Below are 26,029 nucleotides of genomic sequence, written 5' to 3'. Positions count from 1 at the left end.
TCAGCTTCTTACTTACAAAAAGTACAATTCATTGTGAGTTTTATAATACAGAAAATACTCATTCCCACATGAATATAGACACTTGACCTTGGAAATGAATGACAGAAACGTGGCATATGTTCCTAGTGGCACTAATAATAAAGGTAACGCTGTAGCACTTTTGTTAAACATGCAGGCAAGACCGTGTATTTACGATTACAGTTTTAACTTTTGATTTTGTACAAGTCCTAAGGTTAAATGTTGGTCACAAAACAGGAGGTGATATGAGACAACTTGTAGTTGTCTAATATATATCCAAAGATTTGAAAAGTCAAGTTTATTCAGTTAAGACATTGTCATGTTGGCTGCGTCCCCTTCAAATGTACAAAACAGTTTTTTGGAGGGATTTCATCATGAAAGTTCCTAACTGGAGAATGAACAAGAACAGTTGAGCATGTCAGAAAGTAGATTAACACTATGGAGTAAAAAATAACAATAGCACTTTGTCTAAATCGTAACATGCACAGTCATGGCAAACTTACATGAAATTTGAAGTGAAAAGATTTGTAGCTACTTGTAAACATCGATCAAGTTGAACACTTTATTCATATTTTCAAACATATTTTGTGTACACAAACTGACCTCAAACTCCTGACCATCTCGAGGAATCTCTCAATTTCAACAATGAAAAAAAAATTGAGTTTTGGCGCCTGGGTGAATGTGCCAGCATGACTTAACTGTGGTGCCGCACTGAAGACCTTAAGTAAGCTTCACAGACTCATATTTTAAGATATACTTCTCTGGAGATCACAAAGTTGTTTCAGAGTTGTTTGACATATCATGAGATCTATTTTGATAAGTTTTCAAGTAAGCAATTTCATTTTTGACATGTTATGCCTATCAAGAACTACATGAGTCGTCTTTGCCTTTGGATAAAGTAAAGGGGGGATTTTTAATATCAAGCCACTCTGGATCTTAAGAAATTCTTTCTTTTTTTTGCTGAACTGGGCGCGAGTTTAGACAAGTCTTTGAGAAGTTCATGAATGGCCTGAAGTCAGTAAGTCTCCTGTGATTGCTAACTGTCCCCTTGTTTATTAGTTCTTAGTGTCCGCAGCTCGTCCTCCAGGTAGCTAATGCGGTCTATGAGGGCTGCACGGTCTGCCTGCACCCTCTGGTCAGCCTGCCCCCGAGCCTCCTGGATCTTCCTCTCATACCAGCGCTCCAGCTGTGAGGACACAGCCTCAAAGAAGTACTGGGTCACCTCCAGTGCGTGCATGTTGTCCCGTTCCTGGGCAAAAGTGGGTTCTGATGGTCGGTCCCCAAACACTTCAAGCGTCTTGGCCCCGTCAGCAGGACTCAGCCCTGCACTCTTCTTGGCTTTTGATCGGCCTCGGGAGTGTCTCTTGTGGAACCTGCTGCTGTCTCTGCCCCGGTCGTGGTCGTGCCGGCTGTTGAAGCGGCGCTCTGTGGCTGGGGACAGGCTGCTGGCCCGGGCTGAGCTGGGACTGGGCCCTGCCCCTGGCCCCAGCAGGTCCACCTCCTGCAGTTCTGGCTGTGGCCTCCGGGGGTCAGCAGAGACCATAGAGCGCTCCTTACGGCGTACCACACGAGGAGATGAAGGGAGGGACTTGTTTTGATGTTGAGATAAGGGCTCAGGAAGGTGCTGCTTTTCATCTATTCAAAAAATCATAGGCAGACCAGAGAAATATTCATTCCATAGATACAAGCAAGGAAGTTCATTGTAATTGTAGCAAAGATTTTCACATTATGACATAAAAGTTAAAGTACCAACACTGAACACACGTAGTGGCAAGTTCTATTTTGGCTATATTCCCTTATTTACCCCAAAGGAAGTAAGAGAATAATACCCACGGATTATGTAAGGGTTACATAACCCCTTATCTGCATGAGCAGAGAGGCACTGAGGCTTGTCGCATGGGTGTTTGAGAGTGAAATGAACCAGAAGGTCTGAACTGAGATCAGGTGTTTTCTGTCGTACCTGGAGAACTGTCCACCTGAACCGAAAAATAATGGCTGGCTGAGCCCTCTTCAGTAGGGGCAGCGGGATGAGCGTTTCTGCCCCTCTCAGCAGAGTCGGGCAGTGGTGTGCCAGCTAGGCAGTGGGCACTTCCTCTAGACAGGGTAGGCAATCCGTCAGAGTCTGCCCCACAGAGGGTGTCGGCCAGGGAAGAGGATCTGCGCAGCTTTCCATCTCCGGTGAAGCGCTTCTCCATGCTCTGGATCTTTGACAAGCACCAATTTTTCAGCTCGTTCATAACTAATGCCTGCTTGAAAACGAAAAGACCGATAATAAAAAGTTCAGACCACTGTCATATTAAGGGACTTAGTAAACACATTTTAATCCTCCGTTTCTATGGGCATTGTCAGTGTATCTTTCCTGTAAAAAAAACGTATTCCCAGTTCATAAAAAGTGAGGGAAGCTGTAGAAAGTATTACCTGTCTCTTTTCTCCTTCTACTCGTTCCACTGTGGCTCTCTGATCAATGCGATGTAGACACTCAGTTCGCTCTGCCGATACTCTCTCCGTGGTCATCTTATCCAAAGTTCGGATCTGAAAAGGTGGGCATGAATTCTAAAACAGTTCTCAGCACAGAAACATAACCTTTCAGCCACTTTATGTAATACAAGTATTCTATGTAAAGACGGAATATTCTGTAATCTTGTATGTCACAAGAGGAGAGTCTCTTGGCGAGTAACCATATAACAAGGGGGATAATGTATCCGCTACGCGTCGGGGGCCTGTTCGCCCCGTTGGGATTTATCTTCCTATATTGACCGGCGGATTTACATAATCCATTACTTAACCTGAAGCTGAATACCAACCCCCTTTAGACATCCCAGACTGTTTGGTTTGTATGGTTGTGCACACCTGGTGTCTGTTCTTGCGCTCCACCTGCCCCATCTTGCTGTTCATCAGCTCCTGCATGGTGTGGAGCTCAGACTTCATCTCCTCTTTGGTGGCCTCCAGTTGGTTCTCCAGCTTGTTGATGAGGGGTTCACAACGGCAGCCATTGAGTGGGGCCTGGCATGAGAACAGAACTGTGAGCACTAGCCTTGCTTTGAGGAACCCACAGCTAAAGCCACAACAGCTCCTGGCCAGCAGCCAAGAGAGGGACTTGACACAGGGGTGTTACGCATACCTGCATGATCTTGCCATCCTTGTCGCGGTAGAGGGTGTACAACTGGTAGGCCTTGTAGTTGTGGGGTGGGGGCACAGGAGCCTGAGGGGAGGTGCCTCTCACCTTGCCCCTCTTCTTCTGGAGGGGCTCACCACACTTGTTCTCACGCCTCGTGAGGGGGTCCGACAGGGAGGGCTGCACAAACACAAACCTCTACTGTCAGTCCTTTATATCAAATGTGACGCTACGCGTGACACAGAGCGTACCTACATCTCTTACGCAAACTCTGGCCGAAAGTGATCTGTTTTGGTGTTCTTTATATTTTGAAAAGACATGGCCGTGTGTGCTGGAGGTCCCCATGTGAGCCCATGACTTGCCTTTTCTTTGAGCTTCTTATGCCTGCCCTTCTTTGTGGCAGCGTCTGGAGTCTCTGGAGGGTTGTTCTTTGTCTCTCTGCATTTGCGCACCACCTGGTCACTACTCTGTGTGTCATCAGCTGCTGATACACTTTCCTGTGGGAAACAACTACACATATGAAATCAGTCAAGGCCCACCAGACCAGATCCAATGTCTTAGCAGCATTATTAAGTTAGGCTTCACTATTAAATCAGTGAGTCTGAAAAAAGCTTTCAGTAAAGATCAGACAGTCTTCCATCACACAGAGGCCACAATGTCTTTCAGCTGCTAAAAGGTTAACTGGGACCTCTCATCAGACAGCCTTCCCACTTCAGTGAGCATGGAGGCCATGTCTTCCCTGGGGAAGACTGACACCATGGAGAATGGGTCAAGACACCTGCTCTCTCTTCAGTTAAATACCTCCTCAATATAACATGAAAAGAGAATACCTTTCAATTGGATGGTCCTTTGGAAATGTAAAAAGTATTATACAGGTACCACAGACATTAAGGTTCTGTGACCCTGGTCAGATGCCAAGTCAGACATTGCGGCCTCTTCTGTCCCCTTACCTTACTCGGCAGCATTTCATCCCGCGGGACTGACTGCGCTCGCCGCTCAGCCTTCAGTTTATCTCGACGCTTCCTCACACTCCTGCCACGCGTGAAACTCTGGACCTGAGCAGTCAAAGATCAGAGGGAGAGGCTTTACATCCCTGTGTTCTCGAAAAGGGTTTGGATCAGTTGGTGAACCAGTTTCTTTCCCTTACTCTCTCACTCCAGAGCTAGACCAACTTTTATGCCCACATCTGTGTGTACTTGGAATAAAAAGGCACTAAGTCATGGCAATAGTGGATGACAATATATAGTTCTGTGTACTCTTGTACCTTTTTAACACTGGTGTCTGTAAAGTTCCATACATACATGAATACTGCAAGAGCTAGCACACATGCTGCAGCTCTTTTCTTTTTGTTAAAGGTATGAGAGCGAAGGTATATGCTCACCTGAGGGGCCTTGGTAAGGAGCAGCGCCACTTCTGGGTTATTGTGTTCTCGTGCCTCGTCCAACGCAGTCAGTCCTGCCTGTCGCCCAAAAAAGGACAGAAAAGCATGAGCGTATCCAGTTTAAGAGTTCACATTTATGAGTGGCAAGTGATCTCAGGAGAAGTGACACATTTCAATACTAAACGTTAGCATTTTCTTTCTTCCTAAAATCCTGCTTGCAAATTTTTTCCGTGTAGCACATAAGTGGCGACCCAATACCGTGGAGTCATGGCTGACCCAGATGAGCGCCGACGTTAGGAGTGTTTTAAGTGAGCCGATGTGGGAGCATGGCTCTTACTGAGCGTCAGAGCTGTGCTGCACTGCCAGGGGCACTCACGTTGTTGCGGAGGCTGCTATCTGTCCCCGCCTCCAGAAGCAGGCGCACCGTCTTCTTGTGGCTAAGAGCAGCTGCCACATGCAGAGCCGAGTCCCCCGCCTGAGAACACACACACATCCGTCACACACACCGTCCCTCATACACAACACCCCAACTTTGGGATATCTCCACCAATATGTGCAGCTTTAGGGACTAAAATAAGCGCAGCTTTATTTCTTCAAACTGAAAAAAAATGGCGAGTTACTAGGGACACTGAAATCTGCATGGACACTTTAGTGTGTAAGAGAGAAGACCACTGTCAACTGTTCTACCATGTACATTTTGTACATATAGAATTAACAGTACAGTGACCGTATGGAAATATAACAAATGTACAACATATCATATTCCTACTCAGCCCTTCATTGGCAGTGGTAATACTGTTTGTACACCAACGTTGGCTTTATCTTTAAGACATTAGAAGTAGAAATATATTTAACAGTAGAAATATCTATTTTCTTTGGGCACCAACCTGATTCTTCTCGTTGACAGAACAGAATGCCCCCAAGAGGATCCTGATCATGGACACATGGTTGTAGCGCGCAGCAACATGCAGACACGTGTCCCCTCCCTGAGAAATATAAAAATATAAATACCACACGTACTGGGACCTCTCTGATGATTCACTTCACAGCTCTGCCACTCGCTTGCATGAGGTAACTGGAACAGAGGCTTCATTTTGGCTGTGTGTGTGTGTGTGTGTGTGTGTGTGTGTGTGTGTGTGTGTGTGTGTGTGTGTGTGTGTGTGTGTGTGTGTGTGTGTTGTGTGTGTGTGTGTCTCTGTGTGTTTGTGTGTGTTCCCTCTTCAAAGGAACTAGTGAGTCGTGAAGCGAGATTGTGTTTAAAATGCAGAGTGCACTTTTTCATAATTAAGTGCCCGACTACACCGTGCAAAGGCTGCTTTAGAAGTTGCAGACCCTGAAAGTCTTTTTGTCGGCCAGGGGTTTTACCCTGTCAGAGGACGGAGGAAGACTGGGAGAGACTCACGGTGTTCCTGCTGTCTGGTCTGGAACCTCCTAGAAGCAGCACTTTGGAACTCTGGGCATGACCATTCTGACAGGCCAGGTGGAGTGCTGTGTTCCCTGCCTGACACAAAAAAACAGGAAGTGCTGATTTCAGGACCTTGTAAAGTACAATCCAAAACTAACAGGCCTGCCAAGTGTGCATGGACTGATTGAGTCATGGGTGGAATATGATCATTTAAAGCACTGTGGTTGACAGAGCTCTGTATAAGGCCATTTTTAACATGCTTACTGTACCTTGTTTTTTGCATGAACATTGGCTCCAGCTTTGACCAGCAGTTTGACTGACTGGCTGAAACCATGCCATGAGACTTCATGCAGAGCAGTGTTACCATCCTAGTTAAGAAGACAGGAACGCAGAGGGGTTATTTGGATTGCCAAAAGTTTAGAAAATCAAACAATTAAATACAAAAATGAAATGCATGCAGTTAAGCATACTGCACGTGACTGCATAATCTGTAGTAGGCTATATAGGTCAATGTCCTTTTTGCCTGAGTAAAGCCAACATGTCCATAGTATTTCTCTCACGTGAATCCCACTACAGGGTATCTTCATGAACATCAGGATGAGTGTTGATGACGGCTGTTTACCTTATCTTGTCTGTCCAAAGAACACCCTTCCTGAATGAGAGCGGAGATGACATCACTATTTCCCACCACAGCTGCCCGTTGTAAGGCTGTCTGGTTCCCCTGTCAACAACAGCCACATGAGATACTGTCAGTTCGGCATTTCAATGCTGTTTTATGTGAATCACTCGTCTTTGAGTTAATATGTTAAACAGCCTTATGTTATTGAAGAGATTTGTGAATTGCAAACAGGCAACAAAGAAGAGTATTCAACCTTAAAAAGGGAACATACAAGCAGTTTGGAAAATTCACTGGAAATAAGAGACAGCCAGTCTTAACCATAAAGAACAGGCAACCACCAGGCAGCCTTGCCTTACAAAAACACTGAGCACCTTCAAATGAATTTATAAAATGAATCCTTGCAAGGATAGAAACTTCAGAGTAGCACACATTAAGCAGGCCCACATGTGGGAGACTAATGGTCACTGGCCACTGACTTAGGCCAGAAGAGAAGCCATTCCCAGTGAGATAAGCAGCTTGTGAGGCAGCCAGAGAGCTATGAAGCAGGCAGCTGGAGAGGATAGAGCAGGGGGGAGATGGGGGAGATGGGGGGGGAGGAGGAATCATAACCACAGGGCTCAGAGTGGCTTCTCTAACCTCCTCCTCACTCTTTGATCTTCCAGGCTCTCTCCAAGCCTTCCTCCTTTGCTGCCTCTCCTGCTGCTCCTGCTCCTCTCTCCCCCTGGCTCTGCACTCCCTCTGGGGCTCCATGGGCCTACTACTCTCTGAGCAGGAGCTCATGGACCAGGTGGACAGAATTTGGGCGAGCCAGTTATTACTGACCCCTGCTGATGGAGGAGTTAGGGCCTCCCCACATAGAGGGGGCCCCAGAGATGGGCCACTGGATCCTTCTAGCTCACAGTCAAAATAGTCCCACTCCAGACCACTGGAGGTCATTATTCCACTATTCAGATTGTCTACAGGAGAGGAAAGGGGGATGGGGTTTTCACAGGGAAGAAATAACTATGCCATCACAACCATAGACATATATAAGTCTATGATCAAAACCAAATGTTTGTTGATGTTTTCTTTTTTACTACAGAAAAGCAGAATCTGTCATTACAATGATTGCATTAAAAATACTCGTACAATGTGCTGAAAGTTGAAAAAGCACGTAATGCATAAGCAGTGATTGCTCTACAAGGCCATGTTAGTTTAAGGGGTAGAAGCAGAGCAAAGACAGATGGTGGGTCAAATGAAACATGATAAAACATGGGCAGTAAGCAGTAAACACTTACATCGTCCTCAATGTCCAAATCACAGCCGGCCTTCAACAGGATACGCACAACCTCGATGTGGCCCTTGTAGGCGGCCAGGTGCAGGGGAGTCCGGCCATACTGTGAAACACAACTATAGTATCAGCAGCACATACACTCAGGCCCATCCATACTACATACTGAGAAACACAGAAACACAACTATAGTATCAGCAGCACATACACTCAGGCCCATCCATACTACATACTGTGAAACACAGAAACACAACTATAGTACCATCACACACATGAGGTAGCAGCACACACACTCAGGCCCATCCATACTGAGAAACACAGAAACACAACTATAGTATCAGCACACACATGAGGTAGCAGCACATACACTCAGGCCCATCCATACTGTGCACAGGCCGGTGTGGATGGACAGGGGACAGTTGGACCCCACTGCCTCATGGCCACATGGAAGCACTGTGGCGCCGCCCATGACAATCTGTCATAGACCAGACTCCATTAGTATAATGAGGAGAGTAAACAATCAAATGTTTAATCCATGATTTAAAAGAAGCACTGACCAGCTTGGCAGTGCTACATATAAACACACTCCCTTTCTCTCTCGCTCTCTTGATATCTTTCTCTCTCTCTCTCTCTCTCTCTCACACACACACACACACACACACACACACACAAATTGACATGGCGTAGCCCTCTCTCACAGGTCGAAAGACCAGGGGAGAGCAGCAGTGAGATGGTGAGTCTGGCATCAGGGCTCTTTTAATTACCCCATAATAACACAAAGGATTTATGGATTACCCAGAGTATATTTACTCTAGGCCATGGAAACCCTGTATCTGTAATTCTGAATATATAAACCGTTTTTTTTTTGTTTTGAAGGCATTCCCTTAGATTTAACACATAATCATACATTTTATTCTGACGTTCATGACCTGTATTCACTTCAGTGCAAAAAGCTTTCAACTGGACTTGGCTTGATAATGTAGAATGTGAAAATCTACCCTCTCGCCTGTTGGTTTCTTCTTGACTACTAGTTGCAACTACCATTTCTTCTTTCCATGTTTATATAGATAGAAATCAACTTTGAATGCTCTTGTAACACCTGCCGTGAATCAACACTGTGAGTGGGTCTCAATTACACTGGTGTCTTAATAGCTCATTTGATCCTGAAAACAGCCCTGCCTCATGGCCATCCAGGCCAGAAGCGCACCGAACTCCACCTGGGAAAAGCAGTTTGGCAGTCATAGGTGCGGCACAACACCATTCACATGCATGGAGCCATGCTGGAGGTCAGGTTTCTCTTGGCACAGCACGGCTTGGAGGTTTGCCATGACAACATTGTAGGTAAAAGCCACTCAAACGGGTGGGAGTCAACGGTCTCCAAGGTTACCAGAGTCGGCCCATTTTGTTGTATGCGGCCTGATTTGGGCCATACTATTCTGGCTGAGCTCTTAACTCTCTATGACCCCTCTCTCCAAAGCCACTTATGGCCATTCCACTCACTGAAACATCTCTCATCATACTCTGCCTCTAAATGGTTACTCTCCAGCTACCCAAATCAAACTCTGAAATTCAATCCGTATACTCACAGATTAAGGATTTACCATGCATTCTCGTTGAAACTCATGAAATATTACAGACTTAAGCAGCACCATAATACAGCTGGGCAAGGGCTAAATCCTAAATCACAGAAATAGGCTAAAATCTGCCAACACTGAGGCAACACTATACAGGGCAAATATAACATCTTAGCATCTTGAAATAGGCCATAGACCATACAGGTTTCAGCTCAGAGGCCTACATTCATAATCATGATTTTGAAATCAGTGCTTTAAGCTTTTAGAGAGGTACTTATAATAGTTATATAATAGTTCTTGTGTTGTTCAAGGACATATTTTGTCCCACAATCACTATGATGCTGAGATCTTCAAAACAGCCGTGACCTATAGGTTGGTAAATGTACTCAAACTCTCTGGTCTTTATGCCTTTATGCTTCCATAAATCTTTTGGTACTTGCCATATCTTCTAGGGGCATGCCAGCATGAACTCACATTTAAACTCTTACCTTGAAATGCAATTCCAAAAATTAAACCTAAATAACATTTTATTGCAAGATGTTTAATAGTTTTTACGAAACAAACTTTTGTACCACATGGGAGTATGACAGTTGGTGAACTCAAAATAGTGGTGAACTCATAATAAATGCATCCATCTCTATCTCTAAAAGCTGACCACATCATCATCATCATCACAAAAATGCAACAGAACAACTCAGTATGCTTAATAAAACATGTGTTTCAACACTAGACTATTGCTGTGCATCTACTTGAAATCTTTCTTCAAGGCTCTTGAGTGTCTTTTATATACACATTTAGAGGCTAGGACACGGTTACTGTCACTGTGCTGAACAATGAACAATAACAATTCTCAACACAACTCAAGTAGCACATTACTTTTTACAACTAACATGACAACGAAGTCATCTTCCCAAGAGTCAGAACCCAAAGGCGTGCCTGTCATAGACAACACATCATGGAAGAAGTCGCACACTCATTTGACATGCTGTTCCTACAGAGGCATGCTATTCTTACAGACACACACACATTTGTCCTTTCCCCCGTCTGTTCTACAAACAGCCCATCCTGTAGAGGCCCTCAATCCCCTTGCTATTATTTATTTATCAGAAGGCTTCTTGTTTGCTTAACCATCTCAGTTACTGGGGCGCTGTATCAAAAACTAGGGTCAGATAAGAATCAGAGGAGCCGGTAAGAAATGAACATCCTTAGGTCATCACCACTGGCCTTTGACACTCTCCTTATCAGACTGTCAAGCACAGACATCAGGCACAATCAGGTGTACACCATCATTACCTCAGTTTAAAAGAAAGCAAGTTTTCCCTGAAATAGAACGATGTGCTAAAAACACCTCCTAGTCAGTGTCAACTATCTCAGAGTGAAAGCAAGCAACCAAACCAAGTACAGACCAGTGAAACCAACTCAATTTCCCAGTGTGCACCTGACACCTACTCACCTTTGTGACAGCAACTTTGGCACCCTTGTTGATGAGCTGGACCACATTTTCAGCCTGGCCCTTGTGTGAGGCTACGAGGAGGCGCTCAGAAAGCGCAAGGACCGTAGCAGCATCCTGCTGGCTCATGAAGCAGGGAGGGAGGGAGGGCGTCTCCAGTCACAGGGGACCCTGGGACCTCTACCTCATGACCAGCTCAGGGGGACGAGACGGGGACACGTGGAGAGACGAGGAGTGGACGTAGACGGTGTGACACTCCCAGAGTCCCACTCTCATGCCCTCCTCTGAGCCTGCAAAAGAACAGGAAGCACATGTGCTTATTAAAACCAGTGGACTCACAGATCACTCTGCCAAACAGGAAAAGAGGAAGTGAAGGAAGAATCGGGTGGATATTTAAAGAGGGATGTCATAATTTGAATCCGTTGGAATGCTTCAACATTGTGGGGATAGAAGAACATATGAGGTTTTGTATATTTGTATAAGGTTGGTAGTTTCTATACACATAATGTATTTGGAGGTTAGGTGGAACCTCATATTACGACACTTGAATTTAAATCTTAAAGCCAGTGTCTTCCAGGTTCAGCATTGAATTGCAGGGTGCCGTTGGGCAGAATTAGAAACAAAATGCTGCCCAACTCATACGGATCCAACTGCAGACAGTTGATAGGGACTACTGCAGTTACCTGTCAGTGTGTAGGCAACCTCAGGCTAAATGAGTCATAGGAAGAAGGCTGTCTTTTCAGAAATACTTCAGCAGAGTAGCTACTGTCATTACAACATATCAACATGTTCAGTTGTCAAGCCTGTCAGCCTTCCCACTGAAGCAGATCACCAGGCCCAAACACTCTTTCTCATCCGCTTTTCCAACTAAATTCCTTTGGTGTAATAACAGGAAACCATCCATGCAGTTGTGAAGAGCTGTTTGCACTCAGCATGTTGAGGTTCATTAGATTACTAGTATCTCAGCACTAGACATTTCACATAAAAAAAATATATTTATTATACGTATATTTATTATTTTAAAATATTTTCGCTTTTTTTCTTCTGGTAATGCCTCTTAGCAAAAAACAAATAATACATTTGATGTATGTACTCTTAATATCAGTATAATACTTTCACCATTGAGCTATCAGGTGTGAATGTGAAATTTGAAGATACACCTTTATAAGCAAAATAAAACTCTTGGTTTGTCATTCTTGTTTTTCAGACATTGGGCCTCATTTATAAAACGTTGCGTAGAAACCATCCTACATTTTGTCTAAGACATTTCCTGAAATGACCGTAAGTGAGATCCACAGTAAACAGACGTACACACAAAAAACACGTGTACGCCAATCCTTCGGTTATAAATCACAAATGGTCGTGAAATTGTGCGCAACTGAATCTCCGCCCTCAAAACGCCCCTATTTAATCTAATCAGCATATTATCAATGCACAAACAGAGCGCATCCTCAATGCACAAACTCTCTGTGACAGTGGCAAGCAAGAAAGAAACATGTAAACAGAAGAATTAAAGTGAGGCTGGCATCGACGTTCTGCTTACGGAACAGCAGATGCGGGCCAAAACATCGTTAGAAAGCCTGTCTGGTGGCGTAATGGCAAAAGCAAAGTATTTGACATGTAGTAGACACGTCTCCGAAGCACCAGCACCTGCGGTACGAGAGGCACCAGAAGCCGCATCTGCGGCAACAGCACCAAGGCTTTGGTGCGCTCCACTACCGACCTGTGCTGTATTGAAGTGGGCTTCCTAGGCTTTCTGAGTGTGCGAAATATGGATGAGAATACATTGGGAAACCTGTTTTACGCAGGAAATCCTCTTTCACATTTTGCTGGGCACTGTATGGAAATCTAATAAATTGCGGGCATATACTGCGAAGAACATCGGGCAAAATTCTTCTTAATGATGACGGGGATTGCTCGACTGGTCCCATCGGAACGTGACTGTAGCCAGGAATCCAAGAACGGACAATACCTGAACGTGTATGGCCTGGTTGCCTCTGGTGCGCCTCTCTACACGAGAGACCATTTGGGCACAACCAGTGGTGTAGTGGTCCCTGGAGAAGTGGGTAAACTCTTTAATTTTTTTAAGCAGCCCATACAGCACATGATAAACGCCCTGTTTTGACAAGTGGTTAATCCAAGGCTGACTGAAAAAAAAGTGGGTATACTCCGTATACCTGCGCTGCGTATACCCTGGACTACACCACTGTGCACAACGCTCTCGGCAAGCCTTATTGCGCAGTTGGCGATCCTTATTGCGCAGTTGGCGATATCCTCTAACAACGCCAATGCAGCCATATCTCCTACTGAAAACTAAGCCACTTTTAGTCTTTTTATAGGCTATACGTTTGAGCAAAATGTTTTACACGTGTGAAATTAAAACGGAATATCTATAAAATGTGAATATCATTCATGTGTAAATTATTCTAATAGTTTATTTGATTTTATTGAGCGAAACATTAATTTGGCCTTTACCATTAGCCCAAATGGTGACGTTGATGAAACTGCGTGTCGGCTGTCGGGGCTCGGAGAGTCCTGAATTCCTGCAGTAGCCTACAAGGAAATGTACCTACGTCAACTGAAACAAGACGTAGAGATACGTCCTTTTCTATGTCTAGGACGGTTTTTATAAATCTGTACTTAGACGTGGATTTGATCGCACGCACAGTCTAAGATCAGTTCTGTGCGTAAGTATGCTTTATAAATGAGGCCCATTGTCTCCAATAGTATGTGGGTGATCGGTTAACTAGTGTCCTCCACCTGCTCTCTCATTAGGCCTCATTGTTAATGCTGCTCCTTGAAGGCTTCAATGGAGACCACAGGAAAAGAGCCTAATTATGGAACAGCAAGGAATCTCACTTCACCACTTGCTCCACTGAACTCCAATTAACAAAACTTCCCTCCTGCCTACATCATCCAGCCCAGTAAACTGGCGTAATAGTTAACAATTCGTGTTGGTCTGTATGGGTAAGGAGGGAATTTTCTAAATACCTCCTGTAACAGTTTTCTTTGAGGGGTTATCAGAAATATGCAGACTCCCTAGCAGCTAAAGACCACATGTTGGTTGATAACGCTAGAAAAACCATTTGTTTTGACAGGGTTGAAACCCTGCATACCATTACAATCCCTCCAGACCAGCAACAGTGATGCAACAGTATATTACAGAGATGCACAGACATTGAGGAGCATATTTCTCAAGTTTCTGGATGGGTGAGTTGCATTGACCCACTCCTGCGTCAAGGTGGTACTGATAGCACTGACCTCTGAACAGGTTCAACGATTTGATGGGTTGGTGTGGAAGGGTCAGCCTCTGCAGAAGGTCTGGTTTTAATCAGTGAGAGTTGAACACAGTTCCTCCCAGGCCCGCGGCTCCTTCAAAAGCACTGTCTGGCCCCAATTAATAGGATTAGCAAGGGAGATCGTTGGTGTGTTATACAGTGCCTAGATTAGCGTGGGATCGTTGGTGTATTATACAGTGCCTAGATTATCATGGGAGATGGTTGGTGTGTTATACAGTGCCTAGATTAGCGTGGGAGATTGTTGGTGTATTATACAGTGCCTAGATTAGCATTGGAGATTGCCGGTGTATTATACAGCGCCTAGATTAGCATTGGAGATTGTCGGTGTATTATACAGTGCCTAGATTAAGGCCGGGTTCCCCAGGGGTACCTCTAATCCTGGGCTGGCCAAAGCTGTGAGGTGACGGTGCTTTGAAATAGAACTCACCATGTAACTAAAATCTTGTCTTTCATTTCACTTGCTCCTACATGCTCAGTGGCAGGTGACTTTCTCCATCTCAGAATAATGTCATAGCTAGTAACCGAAGGGTTTATGACCAGGTGATGGCCATTTTCTTACAGAAGGTTTCCATTTCAAATTACTTTATCAGTCAGGATTCTTATATAAAGCTGACACCAAGACTCTCCAAACTGAACCATTGGAAACAAAACAATAATACTCATCTCTACTGATCCTGGGAGGTGTGCTTCATACCCTTCCATTTTCAGTGAGAGTTCTAAATATCAGACTCTCAGACACTTAACTCTTTTGGAGAGATGCCAACAAATCTGGGCCATTAATGATATCAAGAAAGAAATCTGGCTTTGTTGTAGAGCAAAAGGGGAAAATGGTATTTATGTCATGTTATTTGAGTGACTCCATACAAACGCCTGTTTCTCTATCCTCGTCACATACTGTATGTAAGAATTAGGCCTTACTTGCTAATCAGCTCTCACAGCTCATAAAACAGGCCCCTCTCAAAACTTTTTTTAAAAGCTAGGCCTAAATATTTTGAAATGCTGAGCTCCATTCTGTCCTTAACATTTACTCGGAAGGTAAGAAGCTCACTGTGACCCATTTTCTTGTGAATGTCCATTGTTCAGCCTAAATCTGGTAGGGAAGAAGCATGTTGACTGAAAACAACTCTTGAGGCAATTCTGTTATTATTATTATCATCATCAAATAATTGCCACTAGTGTGAGTCTACCTTAACTTTGCACTACTCTACTAAACATATTATCAATGTGAATGAGTTAAAAGCCCCTTTGACGTAAAGTTTCAAATCTGCAAAATATCACTGATCTTATTACAGCATAAAGGCCAACAATATTTGGCTCTTGTCTTTCAGGATGACATTCTTCATCCTTAAAAAAGAAATGACTAATAATGGTTTGTGCTGGAAAATTGCTCTGTGCACTGAACTCATGTAAAGTGCACTACACTTAGCAACAGAAGCTATGTGATTGGAATGAGAGCAAATCCTCAGTGCTTACATTTGAAAGACTGTCCCCTGCCAGCAGATAAATGAATGAGATTAAGGAGGGAAATTCTTTGCTTTGCCCCCTCTGCATTCTTAAGGAATCTCCATAAGAGCTCTGTGCAGTCAGACAGAAACACAAAAGCAAGCGGAGCAGCAGTGCAGTGCAGCTAGGCAACAAGCCTTTTGTGAAAAGCTTTCAAGAACGCAGGAAGACTGTTCAAAAACACACACACACACACACACCACACACACAAAACACCAAGCTCCCAGGCCCCCCTCAGCCGGCTGAGATGAATCAAAATCACTTTTTCTATCAGAGAGATGCGAATATTTGTAGAAAGAGTCAGAAATTACCATGACTCCCCAGACATGTCCTAGCCATTGCCTTGCCCCCTGATCAACTGTATGCTTTGGTGTGTTTCTGTCAGCCCTCAGGAGGCCGCACAGAAAAACTGAGGTGAAGTGCACTGAATTTAAGAACAACTGGGGCCTTTTTATAGCTTAACAAATCATGATTGCAGTCACCATTCACACAAGCTACAGGAACACCTGAATTCTGCAAAAATGAAAGAGTCAGGATAGTTAGCGAACACATGACTAACACTACACAGAGATCACTTGAACGGTGCGTCGCAGTTGGAATTAAACCTTTAACGATTCACGTCGGTATGCCCATGGACCGGGGATGCACACAACTGAATGTCTATGACACCCAAGACCCCTGGTAGGTCGTGACTGCATACATCGCTGAGCCTAAAGCTGTCTGGGATGCCCCAACCGTAGAGGCCAGGGGAAGTTGGCGGATCCAGTGGCGTGAAAGGTCAGCGCTGCTGTTACTTTCAAAGCAGAGGTAAGGTGACTTGCACATCTTTGATGTTTCTCCAGGTCAGGACCAGTTAGACGGCAGATCTGGTTAGCAGCCTCTGGGGGTAAGTTGGATTATCTCCGGCAGTCTCCCTATACCTACGCATAAATCACCTTCCTAAACCGTACATTCAGGCCCTCAGTGCCCTATTGCTTTCTTTCTCTTCATTCTCACTCTGCTAGGCATGCAAGCTAGAACCATGACACAGGGAGGAGTTAACCTCTTCAGGAGCAGATGTCACCCTCACACTGGATTGCTTACATAACACTATTAGAGCACATCTGACTGGCACACAGAGGGTTACGTAAGGATCCATTTCCAGCTCCACGTCCCCAGGAGGTGGAGGGCAAATTAGAATTACAGAGTAGATGGGAAACTCGCCACATTCCTAACAAGCTTTCTGATTGGACAGCAAAGCGTGACACACCTACCTTTGGATTACTATAACTCAACCATCTGTCTTTCCATACCTGCAGGCCGGAAACCTGATTAAATCAAAACTTTGACCCTCCAGTTAATCCTAATATTCAAACCGTCATGACATGTGCCCTTGGAACCAAGAAGCTGGCAAAATATACATCTGAGGTTGACTGGATTGAATACATTCTATCAGTGGTCAGCAAACAAGAATTTGAACACAGTGTCTTTCAAAATGCAGGATTCCAAGTGAACAGGTTCTGGTTGGTATATTGATGGCAATAATATAGTGTTTTTTGAGTAAGTTGCTGAGGCCTTAGGGGCTGAAGGAGTCGTTGAGGTCAGACTGGGGTCACAGGAGAGTAGCCTGTTTCCTCTGCTTGGATTAAGACAAACCATAAAGATTTGGACTGAAAAACTGAGAATGTTTTTAAAGTAATCCTCACTGATGTTTACAGGACAGCATAATCAGCTTTACACATCCCTTGACATTTGATGGGGGGGGGGGGGGGGACTTGCAATATAATTAAAGTTGTCTTCCAGTTTTATGAAAGGAGAACTGAAACACTCTTATTCCAATGTGGCTGAAGATCAGCAGAATTTTCAATTCTGTTTTAAGATCCTTTTGTTTGAGCTGATGTAATAGAGGTTGACCCAAGGGCCACCTGGGGTCTATTTTCTGTTTTGGAGTTGTTGTGGAACAAGATGATACACACGTGTGTATCAGAGATATTTCAGCTGTTGGTAGAAATCCCACTAGTGTACAGCTCTAAGGCTTCTACCAAACCATTAATAATACATGTTGGATTTCAGTGTACTGTCTATGACCACTAAACAGCACAGATCCCTCTTAGTCTTAGTGAAAAGGGGCTTCCTATGACTGAAGCTCCAACCAGGAATTTCTTCCAACTTGGCCTGGTTCCAACTGGGAAACACAACATGCACACACGCACACACACACACACACACACACACACACACACACACACACACACACACACACACACACACACACACACACACACACACACACACACACACACACACACACATACACACACACATACACACACACACAAACATGCACACAGGATAAAGGGTGCTCTGGGGGAGGGGGGATGCAGGCTTGCCACCCAGTTTCTGCTGTGTCTGCCAAGGGGGATCTGCTTTGTTCCAACTCAATACTTCAAGGTGTCTCTTTTCTTTAACCCTCTGAGTTTAAGCAAGCAATCATCCACAGGCGGCAGATTATTGTTCATCCTTTTAAATGGATTCATTGTCTTCTACTACTACGACTAAAAATGTCCTAATATCAGCAAAATTGCTGATATTATAAACTTTGTAATAATAAAATAGAACTTTAAAATGATGTATGAGCACACAATGTGACGCTTAAGGCATTGAATTCCCACGTACTCCATGCATCTTATGTATTTCCTGATATCCTTTTTTCAAATTATTATTTGAAAAAATATACTTCACTGCATAAAATAAAATCTTTCACTGCAAAAAAAAATGTGAAAACCAAAAACACAGATATCTCATTTGGTTTCTTTTCTTTCCCCACTATTTTTAGTGAGACGTGATGTTCTATCGCTAGTCCAAGCTTTGTCTCCTCTTCTAAAGGGGCACATGTGGCCACTCACTGTAAACATCCCCTCACAGCATATCTGGTTTCGGGATCTTCTGAGTGTTTAATGGATCTACTACCCCAGACATCCATTATATGCCACAATCCACCATCACACACACACACCTGGCTCCCCCTGCAAGCCCTTCCCTGCAGACAGACACACACAACCCTCTTAACACATCTATTAACGATCCCCAGGGAATTCTAGATGACCCTAAAATGGAGGGTATTATCACTTTCCCTAACCAAATAAGACTGGCGTGTGCATCACAGATATTCACAACAAGAGCCAAATGCTTCTCATCTGTAGAGGTTTGTCTGTCTACCCCCACCTCTTGGTCCAACTAACTAGAATGATGTGAGTTTGCCAGATGATCAAAGCCTATGTGAAGTTAGTATAATTTACACGCATAGTTAGGGCATCCATGTTTGAGCTGAATTGTTTAATTTCACTCATCTAATTCCACATTGCCATAACAACATATCACACTGTACGTTGCGTGCTTCGTGCTGTAAAATGCCTTTACTGCTAAATCAGTATCATTTCTGACCAGAGACCTGCTTGAAATAAAACTATGTGACTGTAGATTTAATGTATTAGTTTAACACATAGTTCAACCACAAGTACCTGCTCATCATCAATACTGACCCACATGTAAGACAAAGGTTGGGAAGATACATTTTCTGAGTAACTCTCTCATTTCAGAAATCAAATGAGGATCTAGGGTGCAAAATTCACAATGGCCCAGAGGCTGATTGCCCTCCAACATGCTAATTACACTCAACCTGTAATTGACTGACTTGGACTAGTACAAGCATCTCTTACATTCCAAACACAGCCAGTTACTCCAATCATGTTGGGATATCATTTTTCATGTGTCTAAATTTAGGTTCTGAGATGGAGTGTGGTAAAACAAACACCTTGGTTTGTCTATAAAACATCCACAGAATACGTATTTAGGTGCCCCTAAAACAGACTGAGTGGTATGCAGGACTGTTTACAGTGTGGCTATGGGTTTTCATGACATAAGAAAATGTGCTGGGCACTACCTTTATAGGCAACGAGCTGTGAGCTACAAATATGATGTAATGATAGTCTGCAGATGGCACAACATCAAAGGGAAGAGTTGAGAGGAGTTATTGCTTGTATGTGTACACTCATATGATGCTAGAGTAGTGGGAAACCTTTTGGGATAAGTGAAATGGTATTTTAATTAGTGGGTGTGCCATTGAATTTAATTGAACTGAACAGGAATGTTGACATGTGCTGTGATGGCAAGCCACTTATCAATCAATGCATGTCATTTAAATATTCAACTGTTAAATTGTCTCATTGTTAAATAATTAAATAAGTCATTTTTAATTGATAAAAGCCCAGCACAGTTAAAACCACCAATGTGTAATCATGTCCGTGGCCAACTACATAAGACATAAATGTCAAATAATTCAAATCAATTTTCAAAATAATACCAATGGAAATGAATGTGTTTACAACTGCCAATGTTGAAAGAGACAACAACAAAAAACTGGTCACTTTTGCAGTAGCCTACTATAGCAAGAGGAATCTAGGTGATCATGTTATTTTACACCTTCTGAAGGAACACAGCCCTGTCTGGCTCAGTCATTTCATTAAATTAAATTCTACGTAAGGCATACTGATTAAAAATATAACATGATGATGCTGGGTGAGTCTGAACTTTCGACCAGTAGTGTAGAAAAACCTTTAGCTCAAACTATTCCAAATCTTATTATAATTACCAACAACGGACAACCCGTAGGCTATCTCAAGTAACAAAGAACGAAAGAACAAAACAGGCGTGTACGAATAAAGAATCTCCAAACTACATCGCTAACCTCAAAACTACCGCTCTAGTCTGTTGCTTGTTTTTTAAGGTTTACGCACTGCGCGAGTTGTTTCCATTGTCAACTAATCAGGCTGCCTAACTGCTCACTCGTCCATTCTGGTTGATTCAAACCATGGCTAATAATTTGACTCGTTCAGTAAAGAAGAAGAACTGGTAAGTTTAAGAATAAATACTTACATGGGCAGACGGATTAGCAAATTCGATATCCTGTTAGTTTCCCAAAACAGCGTGGGGAAAGTAGCAGAGATTAGTAGATTATACACACGAAGCCTGAGTCTATTAAAACATACACAGTGCTGAAATAGGAGTCCAGTGCACTGAACGTGTCCTGCGTTTCTGACCGTAATGATACATTTGCATGTCTATGGATTGAGTGTAGAGCACACTTTAGGGGCAGAGCCATTACGCTCATAAATCTGTCAAGCCTTCCAATCTAGTTTACTGCTGTAGAAACATCCGAAGACAGCTCAGTTATATAGCCCACCTTCTACTTCTATATTGCGTGTCCTAGTTTTTTTTTTTTTTTTTTTTATCAACGACGAAGTCTAAAAACAATTAAGGAAGAAAAAGGGATCTAGAAATCTTTGCTCAAGTAAGATGTGCTCAGCCTTTTAAAATTAGCAAAATTTTAAAATATACCGGGACAATAAATTATAGGTTACTAAATTAGGCAACAAGCATTCAGTCAAGATTCAGCCATATGCTCGTTTATATAAATCCATTTTCACCAGCAGTCCCCAATAATATCAGACTTTTTTCATGTAGAATATAGTCTTTCTATGATTGGGTCTTCATAAAATGACTGAGAATGTTTTCTTTTTCTTAACTCTCCGTCCAAATAGGGTTTGAATTTACACACTTCATCTCATGCCCTGCCTGGCCACTATTCCCTTCATAATTAAAGGTTTTAGTTTGTGTGTCACTAAGAGGTTCAGCTTTTGTGGTTCAAGCTTGGTTCATTTAACACAACAGAAGTAAAATAGGGTTTACTTCTTGGAGACTTCAATAATATGTTAAAGCTATTTTGATACCCACAGATGACTGTGCCCTTCAGTTTCCTCGTCAGGCATCTGTCTGCCCCCAAGGCACGGAGACCCAAGCAGGGGCCTCGTTGAGGGGTGTATGGGTGTGTCCTCATTATATCTTGATGCTTCAGACCTTTCAGTGAGCTAAGCCATGACATGCTAGCAAATGAAGACGATGGCTTCCTCAAGAACATAACATGGTACTGAAGAGAAGGATGTCAAGTTAATCTAGTGAGCATTTAAACCTGTCATTTCTGCACCTACATAAAATGTGCAAATGTACTAATGTATTGTAAAATGTAGGTCAAAATCATGTATTCTACTATCACTTGGATAACATCAATGGCTTTATATAAACTTAAGGTTTTATGGGTTTACATGCAGGTTGAGGAAAATGTTTCCCTTACCACAATTTTTTTTGGAAAGTGAACTGAAAGTGAAAATCCAAATGTATTAGCCTTTTCACCTCATGGTGAAACACAGGAGAATGGTGACCACATTTTTTTCTAGGTTGTAATGATGTATTGCTTTTTGGCTCAAGGCATTTTGGTGTGATCTAATCTTGTTACTATGGCCCTGCAGTGTCTGCTCCACCATGCTACACCATTACATATTGTTAACAATTTGCTAACCTGTCAGTGTGTGCACCTTCAAACTAATTAACAATTATTGGAAAAGAAATGATAAACAGATCATGTTGCATTCTTTACCTTTGGTATATTGATTTGCCCTTTTGACAGCGCTGCCTCTGCTTTTATGGCAGGGCATGAACAGAAACATCTCATTCTTATTTTCTACTGTACTTATGTTAGAAATGTGAAAGGTTTGCCCCTTGCCCTTGAAGTCTTTTATTATACCTCATCTTTAACTTTCCTTGCAGTAAATAATACATCACCTATCACAAAAGACAGCATTTATGTTTGAAGAGTATAGCTTTTGTGAGGTCTTAATGAACATTTGTTTATTTCTGGTCTAACACAAGGATTTTCTTTGCAGATTTGAAATGATTCAAAAAACACAAAAGACCTATTATGGCACACACTCACGAGTGATTACCATAATAACTTGGTAACAACAGATGATACGTATGTTACCATAATGTTTTGACTGCTAAGGAATAAACAACATGATTAAATTGTCAGATATTAGACAGCACAGTATGCCTTAAATATAGATTTATTCTTAATTCAGTATCACTAATTCCACGATATGTTGTCATGTCTGCATGAACTGTAGAAAATACTTTCACCTGTGAGGTTTCAGGGTCTGAAACTGAGATGTCTCAACAGAATGGTGTTGACATGTTTCCTGTCAAAGCCCACCCATTTCTGGATTCAGGTTACTAAGACCGTGCATTCCAGTCCAAAGAGACGAGGAACCAGGAAGATTGCCACAACATAGTTCTGGAAAGATGCATGTCAGGGTGATCCTCTTAACATGCAATACTACAACAGTCTAAGAGCTGTCTTAACAGCTTCATCCTAACACGGAAAGACTTTAACACATTCTTACAGGAAAGGAAATCGGGAATCTTCTCACATATCTGAGAGAATGACCAGCGAGAATGACTCATGAGACCTGATCCATATTAGCAGATCGGGTTTCAACAGCCAAGACCATGGAGGGAGAGAGGGGCATTTTCTGACAGTAGTTCAATAGTTGCTCAAAGGGAGAGTGAATGTGTGAAGGTGAGTGTTAACAATGTCTAGCTGTAAGAAGACATCCTAGAAGTAATTATGATCCTCTGGCCTTTGACCTCAATCTAGCTGTAACCTGAACACTGAATTGGCCCTCTGGCATCAGCATCTCTGATCCATTATTGTTGGTTGCCAGAGTCCTTCCAAAACTGCCGTATTTATCCACAAAACATAGTTACATAGAATACAAACTGATGTGTTAGTGTGCAGTAATATGACCTTTAGAAAATGGAAAAGAAAGACAGAGGGTCCACACTTGTCTGGGAGTTCCCCGCCCCTTCACTGCATTTCATTTGCTCAGTTGGTCTGGCAAACTTTGTATAGAAGTTCATTTCAGCATTTCCAGGATCTTTGGATCCAATCACAAACTGGCTTTTGGCTACCTGGCGCGCCATTGGTGGATTAAAAATAACCACTGCTACGTTACAAAAGCTACGGCACGGACAGATTTTAAACATTGGACATGGTGGCCGCCGAAGCACTGCAAAACTTCGATAAGGCAAGTTTTCTTTGAAAACAGAACAGAAACTTGCCCTGGAACAATTCATACATAAAAAAGATGTGTTTGCTTTATTACCGATCGTTGTATCGTTGGTCTGATTGGTTAAAGGCGTGTCCAATTACGTGACTGAAGTGGACCGCTGTTGGGTAGTTCGCCAGACCAACTGAGCAAATGAAATGCAGTGAAGGGGCGGGGAATTCCCAGACAAGGGGAAAGTACTTTTTTTTTAAACAATTTTAACCCTAAAAAAACATATTTTGTCAGCCTCTTCTAAATGGTCCATAACTGTATCAAGCACACTACAAAAGGTCCACCCCTGTCTGACCCAGGAATAAAGGCCTATGAACACAGTTCACCACTCTAGTAGGTCCCTTCTGAACAGGTACACAGCAGCACAAACAGTCAGAAAGAGACATAGCATAGCATAGCTCTCCCTCCCCCCCCCCCCCCCCCCCCCCCCCCCTGTGCCTTTACACAAGGGCGTGTTCTTTGGCTCTCTACAGTATATTTCTATTGAACGGTAATTTGCAGTCCATTTGAATGATACCCATATACTGCTGGAAGGCTGTCAATGGCTAAATAGAGTCTCAATCACCTACTTAGTGATAACAACAGCCTTTAGCACTCTTTGCTGTCGTTTTGGGGAGCATGCCTGTGCACCATACTTCACCCATCACAGGGTGCCCCTGTCTTTCATCATAAGTCTTTCATACAGTGCCACACAAGAGGTTGATCCATGGATATAGGTGATTTCGCAATCACTACATCACAGACAGGAACACGGATACCAGTCATAAACACCAAACGAATGTTAAAACGTAAGATTGCAGAATCTAGGCACGTGCGTTGGAGGGCTACACTTTTGCCTGCACTCTTGTAGCATGTTCTTTGCATATATATTTATCTTTTGCATATATATTTCCTTAAAGTTGTCTTTACATTTGCATGAACACGGTGTACTTATGGGCACAATAACATGTTCAAATGACATCCATGTTAAATATTCTCTGACCTCTATGATCTACCAAATAGTCACTGTAACCCTTCTCATCTGGAATTTCTGGATGTCATGTGGCCTCAGTTAGAGTATTTTTTTGCAACATTATCCTTAGCTGTCACCTTCATGCTGTCATTTTTCTTACTGATCATAAATCACAAAAAATATTTTGAAAAACAATTCTTAACCACACTCAAACTGACAAAATGCCATTCTTTATTTCTTCGCAGTTCAAGTAAAGAGACTATACTATAATAATGAACAGCTAATCCTTTACCTAAGAGCAGGAGCCTAATGGAAATTAGCTAGTTGTTATTAGCATATTTCTTATTAAAGATTTAGAGACTGAATAATGCAGCGCCTCTAAATGGTAGTAACCCCAAAATAGGGAAAATGATCTTTACCCAAATTACTGAAAGTTGTACACCGATGCTGTATCAAGGGCTTCTTCAGAGAAACAGAAAGAGATGAGGTTATCAGATGTGCCAAACGCAGTCAATGTAAAAGGTTACTCCTAGTGAAAGTTCCAAACATTCAGCCATCTGGCGTGACTACTGTTTAGGCTTCTTATGAGAGACAGGGGCATTCGGTGTAATGTCTTTAAAGATAAGGGGTAATAGGCTATGTTCACTCACACACTCTCACTGACACACACACACACACACACACACACACACTTGTCACATCTGCAAAACAGTAAAGTCAATCCTACATCTTCAATTTCAAGTAATTTTCCAGGTCATCAACTCAAGAAGATTAATCTGAACAATATTCGGTTGAACACTCCCCTAGACCTCAGGCACTGTACTGTCATTTCCCTGACTTTTCAAAAGGACACGAGCCCTTTCTTATTACTTCAAATAAAGCCCAAATCAATTGCCCTAATGTACACTCTCAGCGACGTTTAAAGAACATCCTTTTCTTGATATGAAAAAAGAATCATGCAAAGGCTGAAGATGAACATGCAAAGAAAATTCTTTCTGTAGATCTAGAGTTACAACGGTTATCTGTGCAAGGCAATAAGATAGCTTCATCAGAAGACAAATACTAGAACTAAATATAACTACGGCTGAAGATTAGCACATAACGATATTTTATGTTTATGACTTGAATGCTCTCCGCCCTTTAACTCTTGACTAATCAAAATACCAAGTAATTTATCCCAAAGCGCAAACAAAACTTTGTGAACAGCGAGTCTGAACTAGGTGACGCCACACCACTTCGATTTCTTAACTGCGTAAGCCTTCGTAGCCAAGGAAAAGCCTAGGTGCTGTCCAAAACACGCAAGTTGAACAGGTACATGTTGCAGAATATTTATGCTAAAGTCCTGACAAACATACAACCTACCTCTGTGTAGAGAAGTTCGAAACTGTAGACGTTTTTGAAATGAAACTCCACGGTATTTTACACAGACCACGGACTCTGTCTAAAACTGTC

At 42.8% G+C, this 26,029-nt stretch overlaps 1 protein-coding gene across 1 annotated transcript; it reads right to left on the bottom strand.

Annotated features, from left to right (window-relative positions):
- Positions 1-254: 254 nt before the first annotated feature.
- ankrd6b (ankyrin repeat domain 6b) lies at positions 255-26,029 on the bottom strand. The gene is made up of 16 exons (XM_080832038.1): positions 25,940-26,029; positions 10,836-11,122; positions 7,816-7,914; positions 6,542-6,640; positions 6,189-6,287; positions 5,917-6,015; positions 5,402-5,500; positions 4,891-4,989; positions 4,515-4,592; positions 4,084-4,188; positions 3,496-3,630; positions 3,140-3,313; positions 2,869-3,021; positions 2,437-2,550; positions 1,979-2,267; positions 255-1,653 (listed from the first exon to the last, which is right to left on the bottom strand). Exons 2-16 carry the CDS (start codon positions 10,959-10,961, stop codon positions 1,055-1,057), a joined length of 2,367 nt encoding a protein of 788 aa, XP_080688164.1. The 5' UTR covers positions 10,962-11,122; positions 25,940-26,029; the 3' UTR covers positions 255-1,054.

Source organism: Sprattus sprattus (genome assembly GCF_963457725.1).
Source record: "Sprattus sprattus genome assembly, chromosome: 2".
Classification (NCBI taxonomy): domain Eukaryota; kingdom Metazoa; phylum Chordata; class Actinopteri; order Clupeiformes; family Clupeidae; genus Sprattus; species Sprattus sprattus.
The sequence above is the reverse complement of the archived record's forward strand: the minus strand, read 5'-3'. Positions and strand labels throughout refer to the sequence as shown.

What these genes read in the sequence shown, in the direction of transcription:
- ankrd6b (XM_080832038.1), bottom strand. Translation starts at nt 10,961, where the DNA reads ATGAGCCAGCAGGATGCTGCTACGGTCCTTGCGCTTTCTGAGCGCCTC. An exon ending in CCAAAGTTGCTGTCACAAAG is followed by an intron (nt 7,915 to 10,835) that starts GTGAGTAGGTGT and finishes TGTGTTTCACAG; the next exon opens with TATGGCCGGACTCCCCTGCA. An exon ending in CTTTGGACAGACAAGATAAG is followed by an intron (nt 6,288 to 6,541) that starts GTAAACAGCCGT and finishes CTTCTTAACTAG; the next exon opens with GATGGTAACACTGCTCTGCA.